The sequence below is a fragment of the Plasmodium vinckei genome (genome assembly GCF_900681995.1).
Source record: "Plasmodium vinckei vinckei genome assembly, chromosome: PVVCY_14".
Taxonomy (NCBI): domain Eukaryota; phylum Apicomplexa; class Aconoidasida; order Haemosporida; family Plasmodiidae; genus Plasmodium; species Plasmodium vinckei.
The window spans coordinates 1,354,138-1,373,879 of NC_051306.1; the positions used below are offsets into that span (position 1 = coordinate 1,354,138).

The window sequence follows — 19,742 nt, forward strand, 5'->3', positions numbered from 1 at the left end:
GAACTGCAACGGAATAATATATCCTTATTTATTACTTTTTTTTATGCTATATATTGGATTTATTTTATTTGATTATTTTTTTTTTCGTTTTTTTCTTATTGTTTCTGTTTATCGCTCTTAAAGATCATTATAAAAACTTTTTTAATACAACAAATAGTATAAATATAAAGCAAACAAAAAAACTATATGGTGTGTGTACATATTTATGTGGCTAGCTGTCACACGATGGTACGTGGATACACGTATATACAAACAAAGGGAAAGTATAAGGTAGAGTAAAAAAATATATTAATATTTACCAAATGAAGGTAGACATTTTTTTGAATCGGAATTTAATTCCCATAACTCTCCTTCGATATCATAAAGAGGAAATTTACTTTTAAAATTATTTTTTTTTTTGGTATTAATATTTGTAAAGCTTCTTTTTGTATTTATAGGATTTTCTAAAAATTTTGATTTTATTTTTGTGGGTTTAATAAAATCGTTTTTCTTTAAAGCTAAATTAAAATTTTCATAAGTACTAAAACAAAAAGATTTATTTTCATCATTGCTTGTATCATAACCATACATATTTCTGTATAATATTTTTCCTTTTAACTGATTAATATGTTTATTATTATCACTAATTTTGGTGTCTTTATTTTTATTTTTTTTGCCATTCATTTTGTCAGTTTTTTTTTTCGTTTCATTTGAGAGAATATATTCAAATGATTGGTCTGTATTATTAATGATTTTTTCTTTCTTTTTTTTCATCTTAAGACTTTTTCTATTATTATTAACTTCACTTCTTTTTTTATCCTGATTTGTTTGATTTTTTGTATGTTCCTCTTCACTACTTGTGTATCCCCCTACTATATTGTCCTTAAACATATTGAGATCATCGGAATATGCTGGTTTTATTTTAGGAGTGTTTTTTGGGGGTGATTTTTTTTCATTTCTTTCTGCGTAATGCCCATGCCTTTTAACAGCTAATATGTGATTTCTAAAGACAAGAAAAGAAGAAAAAATAAATAAAAATAATAGTAATAATAAAAGGGATAGTGATAATAATAGAACGATGAAAAAGACAAAATACATAACACAATCGATTTAGTTCACAAATATATTTTCATTACAAAACGATTTCTAAAAAGCTTTCTCTCTCTCCAAGTTCGGGGTACAAATACTTTCCTATATCGCTTAAAAGCTAAGAATAAAAGATATTAGAAAAATGGGATTAATAATATTTGTTCGCAAAATGCATCAAAATAGTTCATACTCAATAATTTTTCTAAGTTGACCAAACATATACATATAATCATGTATTATATATTATTTATTATTACTATTTTGAAATAAAAGTATGTTAAGACATCTTCCAACATTTCATTTTGTTCTATCGTCCATCGTTTATATATTACTAAAAAAATTCAAAAAATAATAATAATGGATTTATATAAAAAATATTCACTAATGAACAATGTTATACTTTTTACTAAATGTGTTTCACACAATTATACAAGAATGAGTCCCATGAATATATAACATTTATTTTATTTTTATAATACCTTTATTAAATAATATTTCAGCATTCTTTATATCCAAATTCACCTTGGTATAATTTTTTTCATGATGTCGTAGTAAATAAGATCTTGTTAAAAAGTTTGCACATGATTTTTTATTCATTACATATTCTACAGTTCTGCATTGTATAAACACAATTTAAAGAAGAATAAAGAAAAATGTGTATTATTTTTTTAAATTATAAAAAGCGATAAAAGATAATTTTACATAACTCTGTTTAAGTTCATCACATCTTGTATTTACATATATATTTCACTTTATATGTGCATATATTTATTACCCTCCACAATATGTGCTATACATAGCAAAAACTTTTAGCAACTGAGCTTCTTCTTCGCATGGTAAAACTACAATTCCTATAATAATAAATAGTAGTAAAATAATAATAGTATAATTGAAAGTTTAATAATATAAAACTATAAGACATGTATATATCTGTATGTTTTTTATGAAAATTTTACTTTTCAAATTTAGGTAGTCCACCTCGATATCTTGTAATTTATCTCGGGTAGATAATTGTCTAGAAATATTATTTTCAGATGATTGTATACTTGTTGTATTTTCATGATTTTCTGGATTTTTTTTTTCAGATTTTAATTGTTCAATAATTTTTTTTAAATCTTCAATTTTTTCATCTTTTTTTTCTAATTCTTTTAAGTTATTTTTATTAATATTTTCAATTTCTACATTTTTTTCTTCAATGATTTTTAAGGAGCTACTTAATTCTTCTTTCAATTTTTTATTAAGCTCATCTTTATTAGTATATGTTTTTTCAACAGTATCTATTCGTTCTTTTATTTTTAAATTTTCAGAACTTTGTAATTTAATTTCACTAAAACTATTATTGTTATTATTATTTTTTTTATTATTGTTGCTTTCATTTAATAATGTGTTATTATAAGATTTTGTATCTTCGTCATATAATTCTGTTCTTTTATTATTTTCATATTTGATTTCATCAGTTGCAACACCAATACTTTTTACATCTACAAATGCATCACAACTTGCATCTACCATTTTACAAACTGCACTAATTTCTTTGCATTCTCTTCTTACATCTACCTGAACACCTGCATTGTATCTTTCCACATGTACACTTTTTTGAGAAGTTTTTATTGACGTTAAATGCGTTATCAACACATTGAACTGTTTAAAATAAAAACAAAACAAAAAGAAAAAAAAATATATATTTTAGATTCTACACATTATAATTATCGATTGCGAAATAAATTCACTATAAATTGTTCAACATATATTTATAATCTATACACATTTAGTTAATATAGGTAACATATATAAAACATGGTAGTGTTCATGTTGTTGTTTACCTTTTCCTCCTCGGTCATAACTAGTTTTCGAAATAAATAACTACTTAGTCTTTGCAATATTTGGAAAAAATATTTATATTCTATTTAAAAAAGTAGGGAGAAAAGGTGTAAAGAAAATTTATATTTTTTGTGTTATCTTAAATAGACGCATTTTAATTACGTCGCAAATAGGGGATATGGAAATATGCGCATCAAATAAAATCGGCGTATGATTATCAAAGGGATACAAAAATAAAATGACATATAATAATGAAATTAACGTACCTATGGATTCTGTATTTGAGGAATTCGAAGTCTTAAAGATGTAATACAAAACTTCCTTATTTTTCTTCTTAGGTAGTAAATTATAATCATAGCACTACGAATAAATTGATAAAAAAATAACATTATTTATACTGGTTACAAAAGAGTGAAAAAGAAACATGGACACTATAAACAGTGTCAGTGACAAAGTATATTTATACTTTTTTTAATTTATATATTTTTAACCATTCGAATAAACTCGTTGACCCCCATGTAGCCATTTATTGAATACTTTCTAAAAATTGCTTCTAATGTCTTATTTAATTCATAACTCAAATAAATAGATGTCCCTTCATTGTCTGGAACCAAATGTGCTTGCTCTGAAACATAACAATCATCCTTTATTTTATGTATCGTTTTATATTTAACTCGTGAGTTTATTAGTTCATGTTTGTTAATACAAGCCATTTTCCTCTTTTATTAATTTACAATGTGCATGTTTTAATTATTTTATATCCCTGTATTCTATTTCGATTTTTTATTCAAATTTATATTTTTAAAAGATAATTTAATTAGCAATGAGATTGTTGTAGAACAACAATATAGAAAAAATTGATAAAATAAATAAATGAAGATAAAATGTAACACATATGTGAGTATGCAATTGTATATTATACTAGCGTACAATATGCTCATAAAAACAGAACAATGTTTAACAAAATTAAAAAATCTACAAAAAAAATTCAAACAATTTTAATGCACGCAAAATGATTTTCACAAATACTTAAACAAAATTAAATAAATATTATAGTGTATAAACATACACATATATACAGATTTATATATAGTTAATTTGTGTAACTTATTTAACAAATTCATTTCAAAAAATAAAGTGCAAATATATTCAAAGACTTAACAAGAAATATAAGAAAAGCAACATGCAAAAATTAATATGTGCTTTGCACATATTGGTATGCATTATTATTTATAAGACCGAAAAAGTAATAATAATGCATCTTATATAAAACAAAAATATTCCGATTATTTATGAATTAGCAACTATTTATTAAAAATGCATAATAGATTCCGACAAATATCTATGCAATGTGTATTTTTTATTTTATCTTTCCATTATCTATTTATTACTAATATATCTTTTTTTCTATTATTATCCTGCATAAATAAGTATATTTTCCTTTTTATTTCATATATTTTTTTGTGTCCACATATTTATTGTGCCTTTTATTAATGAATACATGCCATGAAAGTATGCATGCTATTTATACAATATTAGTATTTGTTTTTAAATAACAGGATACTACTATTGCTGCACCAATACGCACGTTGTAAAAATAATACTTGTGTTCTATAATTGTTTACTTTTTTCCCCTACACCCATAGGTATCCGGTTTCGATTCATAGTGTATCCACCGAATATACCTTTAACCTTTACTATTATACACATTTTTATACGAAGAGATGATGATATATATATTTAACATATATAATAATATTGTTGTTCAAAATAAGACAGTATTATATATACCTTAAAAATTTATGATTTAGGGAATACATATTCATAAAAATATATGAACATTACAGAGGAATAAAACATTTGGTATCTTAAAAAAATATGCGCAAAGATATCGAAGGTTTTGAGAATTATATAGAATTTTTAGCCTTTCAACGCTTTTCTATATATTTTTATATCGTTTCTAAAATTGTTATAAAAAGAAAATTATCTATAATATGCATATAGGCACCTGTTATATTAATTAAGTATTGAGACTTAAAAGGGAATATATTAACTTGCAATGAAAGTATACTTATGCTTATACACTTGTTGTCTATTATATTTAAATTATTTTTATGACATTTTGATCAATTTTTTTTTCTATTAAGAAAATGAAATTATGTATGACAAGAACAGGAATATTATATTCTCTATTTTATTCCACTTTTAATAGAATAAGGCATGCTTGTATAATATTTTTTTATTATATTTTAAATATAAAAAAATGGATGTTTTTATAAGCTAAGTAATAAACTCAGTTCTATAAAATGTAACTATAAATATATTTTTTTATTTGCACACAGTAATTTGATAAGGGAAAAATATATGTGTGTAAAAAATCAATACGAATTTATATACACATTCTATACTTAATTAATTAGAACGTGATGAAAAAAAAAGGTAGAATATATTGAGTGCCTATAAAACAAAACAAGAAAGTTTATTAATAATATATATAATGTTATGGTATGAATATTTAAAAATTTCTTAAGGGACTATTTTTTTTTTACCATTTTTATTGCAAATTTCATTTTTATGTTGAGCTTGAGAAAATATATTTGTTCATATTTTTAAAGCGTAATAAATAACAAAAATTATAGTGAATTTTTGTCAATAATATATAATAGATGACAATTTATACACCTAATGGAAAATTATTTCGTACGTTAATATAAGATTTATAAATAATTTTTTTTTTTTTACAAAATTATTTCTATTTCTTTACTTTTGTCATTTTTACATTTTTTGGTAAGGCCTTATTGAAATATTTTTATTTTATTTCTATAACTGTTTCTATATGTCTGCTTATTTATATTTTTTTTTGTCATTGTTATACTTTTTATTTTTTATGATATTTGTTCATAACACTGGCTGTTCATTTGTTTGTGTCTATACTATATATATACATACATGTGAATGTATGTATATCGATTTTTTGTAATGTAAAATCTTCTTACAATAATTAACCACAAGTTTATAGTTCAATAAAATTAAAAAATTATAATTTGAAAGACATAATTAGAGCATAAAAGCTATACATGCATATATAGACACTTGTATATGCATCGAATATTTTATTTATTATATTTGTGTATTCCTTATACGGTTTGTTTAAATTTATTAGATCACCATTTGTTTTTTGTTTTTACTTTTTTGGACCATTTATCTTTCATTGCATAGCCAACACAATTTCAGTTAAGTAATTCCAACTTATAAACAAAATTTAAGATGTATCCAAATACTAGCGAAACAAATAAGGATTATGGAGAAAATGGGGATGAAATAAATTATGATAATTTAGCTAATTCTATGCTGGAAAAAATGGATAAGCAAATATATGACGAAGCATCAGGTTTTAATTCGAATTCAGAATATATTAACAAAGGGGAAAGAAAAGAAAACAGTTCTGCTAATAATCTTTATCAAGATGAAAAAACAAATAGCCCATATAATATGAGAATAGGAACAAATGAATACAGTAACGCTCATAGAGAAAATACAATAGATGAGCACACTTTATATGGAGGTTCATATCCTCGTAAAGTTATGACAGCATTGGGACCATTGCCTTTACCCGAAGAATTCAAAAAAAATATTCCTGAAAAATTTGTAGCTAAACCTATAATAGAAGAAAGAGAAATATATGTATCTAAAAAAGAAAGAAAACAAAGAGAAATAGAAATACCCCATGTAAAATATGAACATACTTTTGAAAAAATCAAAAAATTGTTAAAAGTAAATAAATTAGTACCAAGTGTGTCTGAAGTAATTAAAGAAGTACCAAAAGAAGTTCTAAAACCAGTAATAGAAGAAAAAATAATTGAAGTACCACAAGGAGTAAAATATATAGAAGTTCCAGTAGAAGTTCCATGCTTGTATCCTCCAAAAATTGTACCAAAAGTAGTAACTCAATATGTAGAAAGAATAGTAGAAACAATAAAACCAGTAGTTCAGGAAAAAATTATAGAAGTCCCACAAACTGTTATAAAGCAAGTACCAAAAATAAAAACAGTTGAAGTTCCTTATTATGTCCCTAGATACGTTGAAAAAGTTGTTGAAGTTCCATTTAAACCTAATGGAGAAATGCCACGATTAGGTACACACATTCCTTTCCCTATTTCAGAATCATTTCCACCATTAAAACCGACACAACATTTGAATAACAATCAACCCCAATATGGATTTGATGAAAACCAGCATACTATGATACCTCAATTGTATTGTAACACATTTAATGAGCAACAAGATTACCGAAATAATTCTGAACAAAATATGCAAAATCAAGAAAATACTCCATTAACTGTTTTAAAACCAATAAACTCGAAATTTGCAAATAGTAATAATACTCATAAAAATTCCCTATTATCTACAAATTCATTTATGAGATCAAATATGGATTATAGACAAAATAATTCGAATTTGTATACACAGATAGAAAACCTACCAAATATACACAATTTGCCAGAGGGACTAAAATGGAACTATCCTGATGGAGTAGTACCACCACATCCAAGAAATAATAGCAATAATATGCCTCCTCTTGTTTTTACATGCCCTCCTGAAATTGGAAAGGTTACATGTACTAAAAAAGATATACAACCGGATATTCTCACAAAAACTGGGGTTTATGAATTTGATGGCTTTAAAAAAAATGGAACATCTCAGTCTCTATTCCCTCCTTTGGCTCACAATGCCCGAGTTCCTTTCTTACCTCCACCAGCTGTACCTGGAACTCCAGATGTTAAAGCTATTCAGAAAAACATCTAATCTTATCTTTACACATATTAAAACAATGTATATATATTTTTTTATGTTTTCTACCGTTAAAGGTGTTAGATATACGCATGTACACAAACTGTTGTGTATTCATTTTAATGTTTTCTAAGATATAGTAATAAAAATTACAGAACATATGTTCAAATATTTTAACAATTTTTTTTTCTATATACGAAAAAACAGTTGAATAAATAATACGAAACTAACCTAATGACTTATATAAGAGATCCAAAGCATAAATATTTCTTTCATTATCCATAAATTTATGTGTAAATATAGTTGTATGCATAAATAAATTATAAAATATTTTTTATTCCCTAAAAAATAATATTATGCTTCAACACTTTGATTTTTCTTATTATATATATTTGTATTAATGTCAGTATCCTATTATTGAACTTACGAATATTGTAACATTTTCTATTATATGCTATATCATTTTTGTAATAATAATTATTTTTTTATTTTCACTATCATATACTATATATGTGTTCAAATATGTTGTAATAAACAAAAGGCGTATGAGTTAAATCCTCAGGTTTTACTTATTTCCAAATATAAAGACTTAATCATAATTGGAAAAAAAAAATCGTAATGGTACGGATATTTATATTTTTTTGTTTTTTAAATGTTTGCAATTTTGGGGGGGATCATACGATATAAATAAGTAAAATATAAAAAATATCATAATTATATAGAAAAAGTGCAACATAAATAAATGTAGAAACAATAATTTATTTCACACTCATACCCCTTATTCAAAAGGAACATGATGTAGAAATATTTTTCCATTTTGCAAATTTTAATTGTTTTTAGAGCTATTTTTTAAGGTATATTTCATTTTTTTTGTTTCCCATAATATATTGATAAATTTTCCATAGAAACTGTATTTTTGTTTACATTTTTGAGCAAATAAAGATTGTAGAACATTAAATATATGGATATATTACAGAATAAATGTGAGAAATATCAAGTGAATAGCCATGATTTTAAACACCCTCAAATGTATTGTTAACAAGGGGAATACATCAATATTTAACAAAAAATTTTCTATATTTGAAATTAAAATAAGATGTATGAAAAATAAAAGAAGAGGGTTGAAGGAACAACCGCGAAAAAAACCACTAGATATTGAAAAGAAAATTAGAAACCCTGATAAATATGAAGAGAAGATGCATTTTGACAATTTAAGTAAGGGTGAATTGTATTTACCCGAATCATGTAAAGGCAAAAAATTAGCAATGCTATGTAATCGTTTATATTATTTTGATATTAATGATGAAGAATTATTAGAAAGATATGCTCAAAGAGCTATTGTTATTGCAAATAATATGAGCACAAAGGAAATGTCTTTAATATTAAATACAATGAGAAAGTTTAATCATAAAAATGTTAATCTACTAGAAACATTCGCCAAATATATACCAAGTAAGTTACACAAAAGTGTACCTCAAGATATATCATTAATGCTAAATGCATATGCACATTTTAATTATGTAGATAATAATTTGTTTAATAGAATATGTGAAGAAATTCCACATAAAATTCCATACTTTGAGCATAGTCATATATCCAGTATAATAAATGCTTTTTATAAATTAAATATAAAAGACAAAATAATAATATATGATATGATTGATGAATTAGTAGATCGGATTGATGAGTTTGATTCAAAATCCTTAACAAATTTAATAAATAGCTTATCAAAAATGAATTATAAAAATATAGATAGACAAGTAGTTTGGATTAAACTATTTGAAGGTGTTAAAAAAATCCACAAAGATTTAAACGTGTTGGAAATTGTATTAATAATTAATGGGTTCTGTAAAAAAAATATTAAAAATAAAAATATTTATAATTTTTTAAATGAATGTTTAAATGATCATATATTTCAAAAAAAATCAATAGATGATACTAATGCTTATTTACTTTGTACTGTTGCTCAATCTTTTGCAAAAATTAAATTTTATTCTAAAGATTTCTTTAATTTTGTTTTTGATTTTTTTTCTGAAGAAAATAATTACACATCTCTAGACACACAACATTTTTCTCAGTTAATTTATGCATTCTCGATTTTTAATTTAGATGATAAAAAAAAATTTATTGATACATTTATCAAAATAGTATTAAATAAAATACAGAACAAGGGAAACAAACAAATTGAACTAAATGAGCAAACATTATCTACAATTTCGTATTGTTTAGCTAAATTAAAAATACGGGATATGAATTTTTTTGTTTCCTTATCTTCATATCTTATTAATGAAAAAATAAAATTATCAGCACAAAGTTTAAGCTTAATTTGTTATTCATATTCTAAATTAAAAATTAAATCAGAAATATTATTCTATATTTTATCTATGCAAATATTTGAAAAAATGCATATTTTCACAAAACAAGGATTGGCTATTATTTTAAATTCATATGCAAATTTAAAAATTTTTAATGTCAAATTATTTTCATTAATTAACAAATATTTAAAACTATATATTGATACTTTTACTAATTCTGAATGTCTTTTAATTTGCAAGCATTATGAAGGTGCTTTAAAAAGTTTAACTGAAGAAGAAGATTCTGTAAATGCACAATCGAGCAAATCTTCTCTTATCAAAATAAATACTACCAAGCAAGAATTGGATAGCTTTATTCAAGTTTTAAAAAATAAAATACATATTTTTGAAAAAAATAAAGAGCTAAAAGGATTGGGAAATAATGAAACAGAAAATGGTAGCATGAATAAATTTGAAGACACAAAACAAAATGAGTTACTTATAGAATTAGAAGATGGAAAAGAAGAAAATGACGATGAATTTTTTTCCATTTTCAACCAAAATGATATAATAAGTGGTGAAGAAGAAGAAAAAGGAAAAGATAGCCATAATAATGATGAAAAAATAAAAATTACTAAACTTTTGTTAAATATGGACGATGAAGTAGTAGCTGACTGCGATGATAATAACCCTCCAAAAAAGGAAGACACTTTAAATATTTATGAAAAAATGTTCCTAACAAATCCTAAAGAGCAAAAAAATGCATTTGAGAAAAATAATATTCCTATAATGAATGAACAATTGAATAAAAACCTTTCTAGTATCCTAAATAAACAAAACCAAGAAATAGAAGAAAAAAATAAAGCATATATAAAAAATAAAAATGCTACAAAAAGCTTATTAGAATTAATGACCTCAAATAAGCCCCCTAAAATAAATTATGAAAAAGAAAATTTAATAAAATCGGCTGAACAAACTGAAACAGAATTTATAAAAGCATATATTAATGAACAAAAGGAATCCACTGAAAATCCAAAAATTGGAAGACATTTAAATAAACGAAAAAAAATGATACAAAAAATTTTGTCCAAAAATTTTGAACCAATAGATAATATTGATACATTACAAAAAAAATGGACCAATGAATATATTTCGAAAGATACATAATGCTGTTTTTTTGTTGAATTCAACAATGTTACACATGTATGCTCATACTTATGTACACACATATATGCGTATATTTATTATGTATGTTCATGTATTATATGGGTGTATGCATTTTCCACATTTTTTATATATTTTTTTGCACAATTTTAATTAGCTTATTTGCCTTGAAATATATATATTTTTGTTTATTATTTAAAAATATTACTTAACTTTGTTATTTTTTTGTAAAATAAATATTTTTTAAATCCATTTAATTTGTTGGGACGATTATTTGCTTATTCCCAAAAGGACAACGGATACAAAACCGTTACAAAGTAAAAATACATAGAGAGTAGCTAAAATGAAAATTAAAAGGTTAATTCCTAAATACCATCTTTTAGTTATTTTATTTTTTGTCCTTTAAAAAAAATTACTTTTGCTTCAATATTTTTTTGAGAATGAAAAAAAGAAAAATCTTTAAATATAATTGTTCAAAAGGGATAGATTAGCCCTTACTAATTTAGTCAATCCTTCACTTCAAAATTTGAATAGAGAAATACATACCAAAAAAAATAATTTTATACGACCTTTAAATGTGTACCTATATTCTAATTGTTCATCTACGTACGAAAATAAAAATAAAAATTTCCCGTTACAATTAATACGAAATTTATTACTTTATCAACATTTTTGGGATTAATATAAATTTTTTTTTTCTTTGTTATAAATTTGGCTTTTTTTAGTAACTCATCTACACAGTATTATATATGAATGTATGTAAAAATAAAGTATGGAAAAATATATGTGAGATATAGATATATATGACTTAGCAAGTTATAAATTAATATATGTTTTCAAAAGAATGATATAAAGTGTTGATAATTATGAATTCTGGGAAGATATTAAAAAATACATATTATTCACCTTTTAAATCTAGATGTTTGAGCAATGTAAATAATAATTTATTAAATCAATCATATAACTTACATTATTTTTTGTTAAGTTCTGACAATCCATGTAATAATAATGAAATACATTTGATAGAATACAATGATGAAAGTCTCAATATTGAAAATGTAAATATATTTACACATCACGGAGAAATTAGTAATATGGTTTGCTTAGGGATGCAAGAAAAAGAAAATGACAAAAAACATATTCTCGTTTGTTCTTCTGGGTTATACTATTCAAACGATAATAATTGCAGTGGAAATGACATTCAGAATGTATGTTCATTATGGTTAGGAGATTTAAATAATTTTAGAGAGAATGACTCAAATGAAACCAATGAATTAGAAGATGTAAAAAAAATAGAGAACGAAATAAAAAACGAATGTATTGAAGAACATTGTAGCGATAAATTAGATGATAATTCTTTTTCATATGATCATATGCAAGAAAAGATTGACAACAAAAGTACTGAAGCACAAACAAATAGTGAAAATATTATAAATAGTAATAAAAAATGTATCCCTGATTTAAATAAAAAGGGAAAATTAGAAAAATTATGTGAATTAAAAAGAGATGAGCAATATGTAGGAATTAAAAATATAGCATGGAATGATTATGAAAATGAATTTCAAAAAATAGCAATTATAGACAAATATAGTTACACAATCTTTGATAGAAATAATAGTAATAATATAAATTTTATTACATCAAAATTTGTTAATGAACAATTAAATTACGGAATATTTGATCCTCATCATGAAAATGTATTAGCAGTTGCAAGTGATATACATATATATGGGTATGATATAAAAAGTAATAAACCAATTTTTTCTACATATACTAATCATAAAGCTAACATAACTTCTCTCGATTTTAATTCGAATATACCTAATATTCTTATGACATCATCTAAAGATGGTTATATAAAAATGTGGGATTTAAGATATCTAAAAAATGATTTTTTTACTATGAATATACATACACATTGGATTACTTCTATCAATATTAATCACTTTCATGATGAGTTATTATTTACAACAAGTACTGATAATACAGTTAAATTACACAAATTAGAATATACTAACAATTTAAATATAAAAGATAAACAAGTAAATTATCGATTAATAAAAACATATTCAGATCATGAAGAATCAGTTTATAAAGGTGCATGGAGTAAAACAGATGCTTGGGTATTCGCTTCTCTCTCTTATGATGGAAGATGTGTCATAAATACCGTCCCAACGGAAGAGAAATATAAAATACTTCTCTAAAGTTTGCAAGAAAATAAAATATATATATATATATGTATACATATGTTTTGTACATTTTGTTAAATAATATCTCTTCACTTATTCTTTTTCAACTAATTTATATCTATGCCAAAGGGTTATAAAATTTGCGATAAAAATGATAACTTCAGTATCAAGAATGTTCGAAAGAACGTACTAATATATAATTTAAAAAATTCTATGCTTTATCAATTTCATAATATAATTATAAGATTTTTATAAGACACTTAATGTTGCTCATATAATATTTTTACCCAATTTTATGGATGTTTTACGTGATACCCATGATAATTGATTCATACGATATATGCATGTGTGTACATGCTTGTTTTTTCTTTTCATTATATGTTTCGTTTTAAAAGTTCTTTCCGATTTTTTTTTCCAACTTAAAAAAAAAATATTTTATTATTTTTCGTTATAAAAGGAGAGAATAATGTTTTAATCAATTTATTTTCATCCTACTGTTTTTTTGAAAATCAAAAGGATTAAAAGCTTAGGATCAGGCACATATATAACTACATAATTGTGCATATATATGATGATATATTCCCCACGCAATGTTGTGATACATAAGTTTTATAGAACAAAATTTTTTATCTTATATTTTATGGGTCATATTAAGCGTACGAGCTGCGAACAATTTTTTGCTGCAGGATTTTTTTTCCGTTTCATTTTATTTATTTTTGTCGTAATATTTTATTTTTTTTTTTATTTTTTATTATTTTAATTATTTGCTTCTTTTTTTCGTTATTCACGTTAATGTATTAATATATATAGGTATGTATGTATGGTTATTGTTTTCACCCTAACCCTCTTAAAAAATTGTAGAAATGAATACTGTTTTCTTACTTAGTCTCACATCTTTCAAAATACACGATTACTACTAGCACGAAATAGTTTTTTTTAATGCTTCTTTTAAACGCAAAAAAAATCTTAATTTCTTTATTAATTTTCCCGTATATGATGAATAATGCATCATGGTTACTAGTTTTTAGTAAGAGAATAAATTATCATAAAAAACAGAATTTCCATTTTGTGTCCTTAAATAGTAAGACGAATCTTAATACAAAAAGGAACGTTTTTTACTATTCTATTAATACAAAAAAAAAATTTAGTATTTTAAAAAGTAGCAACGAACAAAATAGTGCCAGCTCAAACGATGACGGCATTTTCAAGTATACACAATATGACAAAAATAGTGATACATATATTAAATTATTAGAAAAAAGAGCAGAAGAAATAAGAAATTCAAAAAATACCTTTGGGAATAAAATAAAATTGAAAAAAAAAACACACAGCAAAAATGAAAACAAATTGTCAAACAATTTTCAACATATAGATTATACAACCTTGCAATTATTAGCAAATGAATTAAATGTATTGTTACAAGATTCTATCGTAGAGCATATAACACAAGCAGATACCAAAACTATTGTTTTACATTTAAATAAAAAAGGAAGAGAATATTATTTATATTTATGTTATGATAATGAAAATCCGATTATTTCTTTAGGGTTAAAAATAAGGAAATTATTTAATAGATTTATAGAAGATGATTATGCCCAGAAATTAAACCCAATTTTAAAATATTCACTTATTTCTGATATATACATAAAAAATAAATTTATAAAAATATTATGTATAGACTTTATTTTAAAAAGGAAAACAGAAGAAGATATAGATATTATAGATATATTACCAAGTGCAAATAATACAAACAGAAAAGTAACATTAATATTTGATCTACATAATAAATCCTGTATTTCTTATGTTATTAATAAAGCCAATAATGAAATTTTAATATCTCCTCATAATAGTATAACTGAAAAGACAATAGACAAATCGTATAAAGAAGGCCATACTTATATTTTCCCAACAAAAGATGAATGTAAATTAATTCCAAATCATTATGAATTTTTTTCATCATTTATAAATTTATTTAAATCACGAAAGGAACAACCTTTTATTTCATCCATTTTAGACTTATATGAAGGTGTTAGTTATAATTTATTATTAAAATTTTTTGATTATTTAAATATAAAACATAATGTAAAATTTCAAGAATTAGACCAAACCTTGTTATTAGATTTTTTTAACAAGGCATATATTAAATGGGCACGTTTTATAAATTTAAAAGAAAAAAGTGAAGCATTTACATTTTATCCACATTATGATTATAACTTAAATGTCTATTCTGTTGTCAAACTTATAAATATATCAAAACAAAATTACAACACATCTTCTGCAAATAATACAATCCATAAATTGGAAAGTCCTACATCCGAAAATTCCAAATCAGTTTTAGATTCGAATAATTCAGATAACGACGTAGAAAATGAAAAAGCAGAAAAGCATGGAAACAATGCCCATACAAATAATCAACCTGTAAGTAAAAAAGAAATTCATTTTGACACAGTAATTGAACTAGTTTACTATTATTATAGTGAATATTTTTCAGTAAATCAATTTTACACTTCTTTACAATTTTGTAAAGAATTTATTAAAAAAAAAATGCCACAATATGAAGAAATGCTTAAACAGTATAAATCTGAAAGAGAATTTTGTGAAAAACAATACTTATTAAATGAACAAATAAATACATTAAGTGTTTTTAACTATACTATAGAAAAAATGAATGATTGGGTTGATAGAAAAACATTTGATGCTTTAAAATTAATTGAAGCCGAATTAAAAATTCATCCATTAGAAGATAATAGAAAAACACATGTTAAAAAATTGGAAGAAAAAAAAGAAAAAGAAGAAACTATACAAAAAAAAATTCTTAATGTTAAACCAAATACTATAAAAACTTCACAAAATATTTATAAAGGATCTTTATTAATTAAAATTAACGAATCTGATATATCTTCTCCATTTTTAATAATTGGAAGAAATAGTAAACAAAATGAAAAGATTTCAACGCAAATTTTGAAGTTTAATGATTTATGGTTTCATGTGCATCAACATCCAGGTGGGCATGTCATATTAAGGAATAAAAAAATTAATGGTAAAATAATTAGCGCGGATTTAAATTTATCAGATATTAATATTGATGATGATATAAAATATGCTGCCAATATAGCTGCCTATTTCTCAAAATCAAGGAAAATGGAAAAGACACTTGTTTGTTTTACCCTTGGAAAATATGTTTATAAGGATAACACTTTGAATGAAGGAGCTGTAGAGGTCACGAAATACAGGCTTGTATATGGAAGGTAATACTAACAAGTGAAACTGTATATAAACTATTATTTGTAATTTATTTTATTCATTTATTGTTCAAATTTTCATATATCTTACAATGTGTATGTAAATCGTTTTTTTCAGGCCTAGCAAAGTTTCTAGTATCATAAAGGATCTAAACGAAAGGAACAAAGAAATAGAAATTTCCAAAAAAAAAAAATAGAAAATTATATACCCATAGTGGTTGCATTTTTATATTATTTTACCATACAAAACTTAATTTTTTATTTATTTTATTTTTTTTTTGAATTAGTGTTTGCCGCTACTCCCTTTTTATAATTAAATTTTCGTTTATTTGAATATTTATTTTTACACATTATTTTACGTTTTATTATTATGATTTTTTAACGTTTAAAATCCAGAAAAAAAATAGTTCTACTAAACATTTAGAAATATCTTAACTATTGATTTTTTTTTTCCGTTTTGAAAATATTTTCCTTCTTTATTTTTCTGTGCAGTCACCGAATAAGGTATAATATGCATATATATAAAAACAAAAGTAAAATACACTTATAATAAAATAAAGCATGATAAATATTGTAATGGATTTAGTACATTTATTTAGTAATTAAATACGACTTTCACAAGTGTTAAAAAAAAATAGGATGAATTTGTTTTAGGAGCTTTTGGTTTTTTGTGTTTTTTACTTTTTTTGTTAGGGGCATGATAAAACGTGATTTTGATGACAATATGAATATCCATTTATCTGATTATAATAATGCCTTATATTTCCCCATTTATAAACATAGTTATAATCATATTTTTTTTTTCTAAAAGTAACTTATGCATTTTAACGAACGAAAATCATGGTTTATATCCTGTGTACAGTAGAGGGGGTTGTGTAAAAAGTCGTGGGAAATTTTGTAGTAGCAGTAGGAATTATCCCAAAACCGCATACATAAATAATGCGACTAGCTTTAAATTTAATATACGAAAAACAAGGGATAAATGCCCAAAGGAGTATAATTGTACTGGTGGGAAAGAAATAAGTCATTGGAATAAAAAAAAAGTTAAAGAGTATATATTATTTGCTGAAAGCAATTTTTTCAATCCTAAGCAATTTAAAAATTTATTTCCCCAAGGAAGTGATAATAAAAAAGGGGGAAGAAAAGATAGTGATGGACGTATTGAAATAGAAAAATTACCTAATTTGAAAGATATAAGTCCGGATTTATATAAAAAACTAATTGAGTATAATAAGGAAAAGGAAGAAGAATCATCAGATTTAAGTGGTGAAATAAACACAGAAAAAGGTGAAGAAAAAAGTGGAAAAAAAAGTGATGAAAAAACCGAAACTGATCAAAATGATTTGCAAAATTATTGTATCTATGAAGGACTTCCACTTTTAATGATAGATGGGAAAGATTTTCAGGGATTCCCTGATACAAGAAAAATAAAAATAACTCCCAAAATATCTACAAACTTTAATAATGAGGAATATAATGAATTTGTAAGAAGGAATAGAGGCGATGAAATTCACAAAAACAATAATAATGAAAGGAAGAATGAAAAAAAACATAATGAAAAAGACGAATCTAAAAATAGTAATGCCAAACGTGATGAAGAACCCCCTTCAAATGATTTTGAAAGAAAAGTTAAACTCATGTTGGGAGAAAGAATAAAAAATGGAGAGACAATTTGCAATAATAGTGATACTTCTATAAATGGTGAAGAAACAGAAAAAAAAGAATATCTATCAAGAGAAGATAAAATAAATAAATATAAAAAAGTTGGAAAAAATTATCATATGGATTCAACATTAGGAGAAATTTTATTCGATCGAAATTATCCAGGGTATATATATTTAAATCATGGGGAAAAAATAAAAGAGCTTGATGAAAAATGTGAATATGAATCTGAATTTCCAAAATATATAAATCCAAATAATATTCATTTAAGAACTGGACGTATGAGAGAAGAACAAAAAAAAAGAGATAGTGGAATTAAACAAAAAAAAAGATGGGAGTCTGATAATATAAAAAATGACATAAAAAGAGGAAATTGGAAATATTATGATGATACTGTTAAAGATCTTCTTGATTCAATAGATCAAGAAAAATTAAATGAAAATTATTATTCTAACAATTATTATCAAAGAACTAATAATAATACAGGTTATGGAAGTTTAGATAAAGCCCAAAATAATTATTTTGATGTGCAATTTATTGGATCGGCTGAAACTTATCCAGCTAATGTATCTGTAGGCATGAATTTTATATGGCCTATTAATTTTATACCGTTATTATGTAAGCAATATCCTAAAAGATTAGGGCAACCAATTAAATCAGATATATTTAATTTAGGAGGTTTTGATTCATTGCAATTATGGTTTTATCCAGATGGAATGAACAATTCAATAGATGGCTATTGCTCATTAAAATTAGTTATGAAACCAGGATCATTTTTACCTGTTAAAATTTTCTTTTTTGCATTTAGTGAATATAATTATATACATACATCACCTTTTTATAAAGAGTCTTCTGAATATGTAACAGAGTCATTAAATTTATGTAAATTATTATTAAAATCACAATCTCCATCGACAGAAATAAAAGATAATGAAGATTATGTTATTTTAGGTCCTGCTTCAAATGTATACATTGGTGTTGGTATATATGATGAGGTATACGATTTTAAGGAAGATTTTAGAAAATTTTATTCTATTAATAACAAATATAAAGAAAAGAAAAAAAATACTGAAGAAGAAAACCAAAATAAACACAATTATAAATATGATTGGGATGAAGGGGTACACATTTTTGATAACTGGCTCAAAAAACAAACCGCCATAACAGATGATAAAAATGAACTATTACCAGTGGATTACACACATTCGGATGCATATGAAAATTATAAATATACATATGTTCCCGAAAAAAATCCCTTTAAATTTTTGAGAAAAAACGAAGACCGTGATTCGTGGAATAGACACCCTTTTTAAAGCGATGACTATCCTGAAGAAAACATATAGGAAGCCCAAATAAAACCAATGACAATGAAGTATAATTAAAAACTATAATGATATTTATTCTTTAATTAAGTTTTAGAATGCCATAAAAAAAGGCAAAATAAACATAGGCATATATATATGTAAAGGAGAGTACAAAAAAAATTGACATATACAATATATATTACACAA

General features: G+C 23.9%; 6 protein-coding genes across 6 annotated transcripts; 5 read left to right on the forward strand and 1 right to left on the reverse strand.

The window, feature by feature from the left end:
• Window positions 1-288: 288 nt before the first annotated feature.
• Window positions 289-3,602, reverse strand: PVVCY_1403850 (conserved Plasmodium protein, unknown function; the record flags this gene model as incomplete). The annotated part of the gene is made up of 9 exons (XM_008624645.1): window positions 289-982; window positions 1,116-1,186; window positions 1,326-1,399; window positions 1,548-1,681; window positions 1,844-1,919; window positions 2,025-2,709; window positions 2,892-2,971; window positions 3,156-3,249; window positions 3,381-3,602. The coding sequence occupies 9 exons, from the start codon at window positions 3,600-3,602 to the stop codon at window positions 289-291; spliced, it is 2,130 nt and encodes a 709-aa protein (XP_008622867.1).
• A 2,554-nt stretch (window positions 3,603-6,156) lies between these two features.
• PVVCY_1403860 (inner membrane complex protein 1h, putative) lies at window positions 6,157-7,695 on the forward strand (the record flags this gene model as incomplete). Its single annotated transcript, XM_008624644.1, has 1 exon — window positions 6,157-7,695. The coding sequence occupies one exon, from the start codon at window positions 6,157-6,159 to the stop codon at window positions 7,693-7,695; it is 1,539 nt and encodes a 512-aa protein (XP_008622866.1).
• Window positions 7,696-8,687: 992 nt separating this feature from the next.
• On the forward strand, window positions 8,688-11,141 carry PVVCY_1403870 (conserved Plasmodium protein, unknown function; the record flags this gene model as incomplete). The annotated part of the gene is made up of 1 exon (XM_008624643.1): window positions 8,688-11,141. One exon carries the CDS (start codon window positions 8,688-8,690, stop codon window positions 11,139-11,141), a length of 2,454 nt encoding a protein of 817 aa, XP_008622865.1.
• An 863-nt stretch (window positions 11,142-12,004) lies between these two features.
• Window positions 12,005-13,342, forward strand: PVVCY_1403880 (protein TSSC1, putative; the record flags this gene model as incomplete). The annotated part of the gene is made up of 1 exon (XM_008624642.1): window positions 12,005-13,342. The coding sequence occupies one exon, from the start codon at window positions 12,005-12,007 to the stop codon at window positions 13,340-13,342; it is 1,338 nt and encodes a 445-aa protein (XP_008622864.1).
• A 924-nt stretch (window positions 13,343-14,266) lies between these two features.
• PVVCY_1403890 (FbpA domain protein, putative) lies at window positions 14,267-16,766 on the forward strand (the record flags this gene model as incomplete). Its single annotated transcript, XM_008624641.2, has 2 exons — window positions 14,267-16,575; window positions 16,688-16,766. The coding sequence occupies 2 exons, from the start codon at window positions 14,267-14,269 to the stop codon at window positions 16,764-16,766; spliced, it is 2,388 nt and encodes a 795-aa protein (XP_008622863.2).
• A 555-nt stretch (window positions 16,767-17,321) lies between these two features.
• PVVCY_1403900 (conserved Plasmodium protein, unknown function) lies at window positions 17,322-19,544 on the forward strand (the record flags this gene model as incomplete). Its single annotated transcript, XM_008624640.1, has 1 exon — window positions 17,322-19,544. The coding sequence occupies one exon, from the start codon at window positions 17,322-17,324 to the stop codon at window positions 19,542-19,544; it is 2,223 nt and encodes a 740-aa protein (XP_008622862.1).
• Window positions 19,545-19,742: the final 198 nt, after the last annotated feature.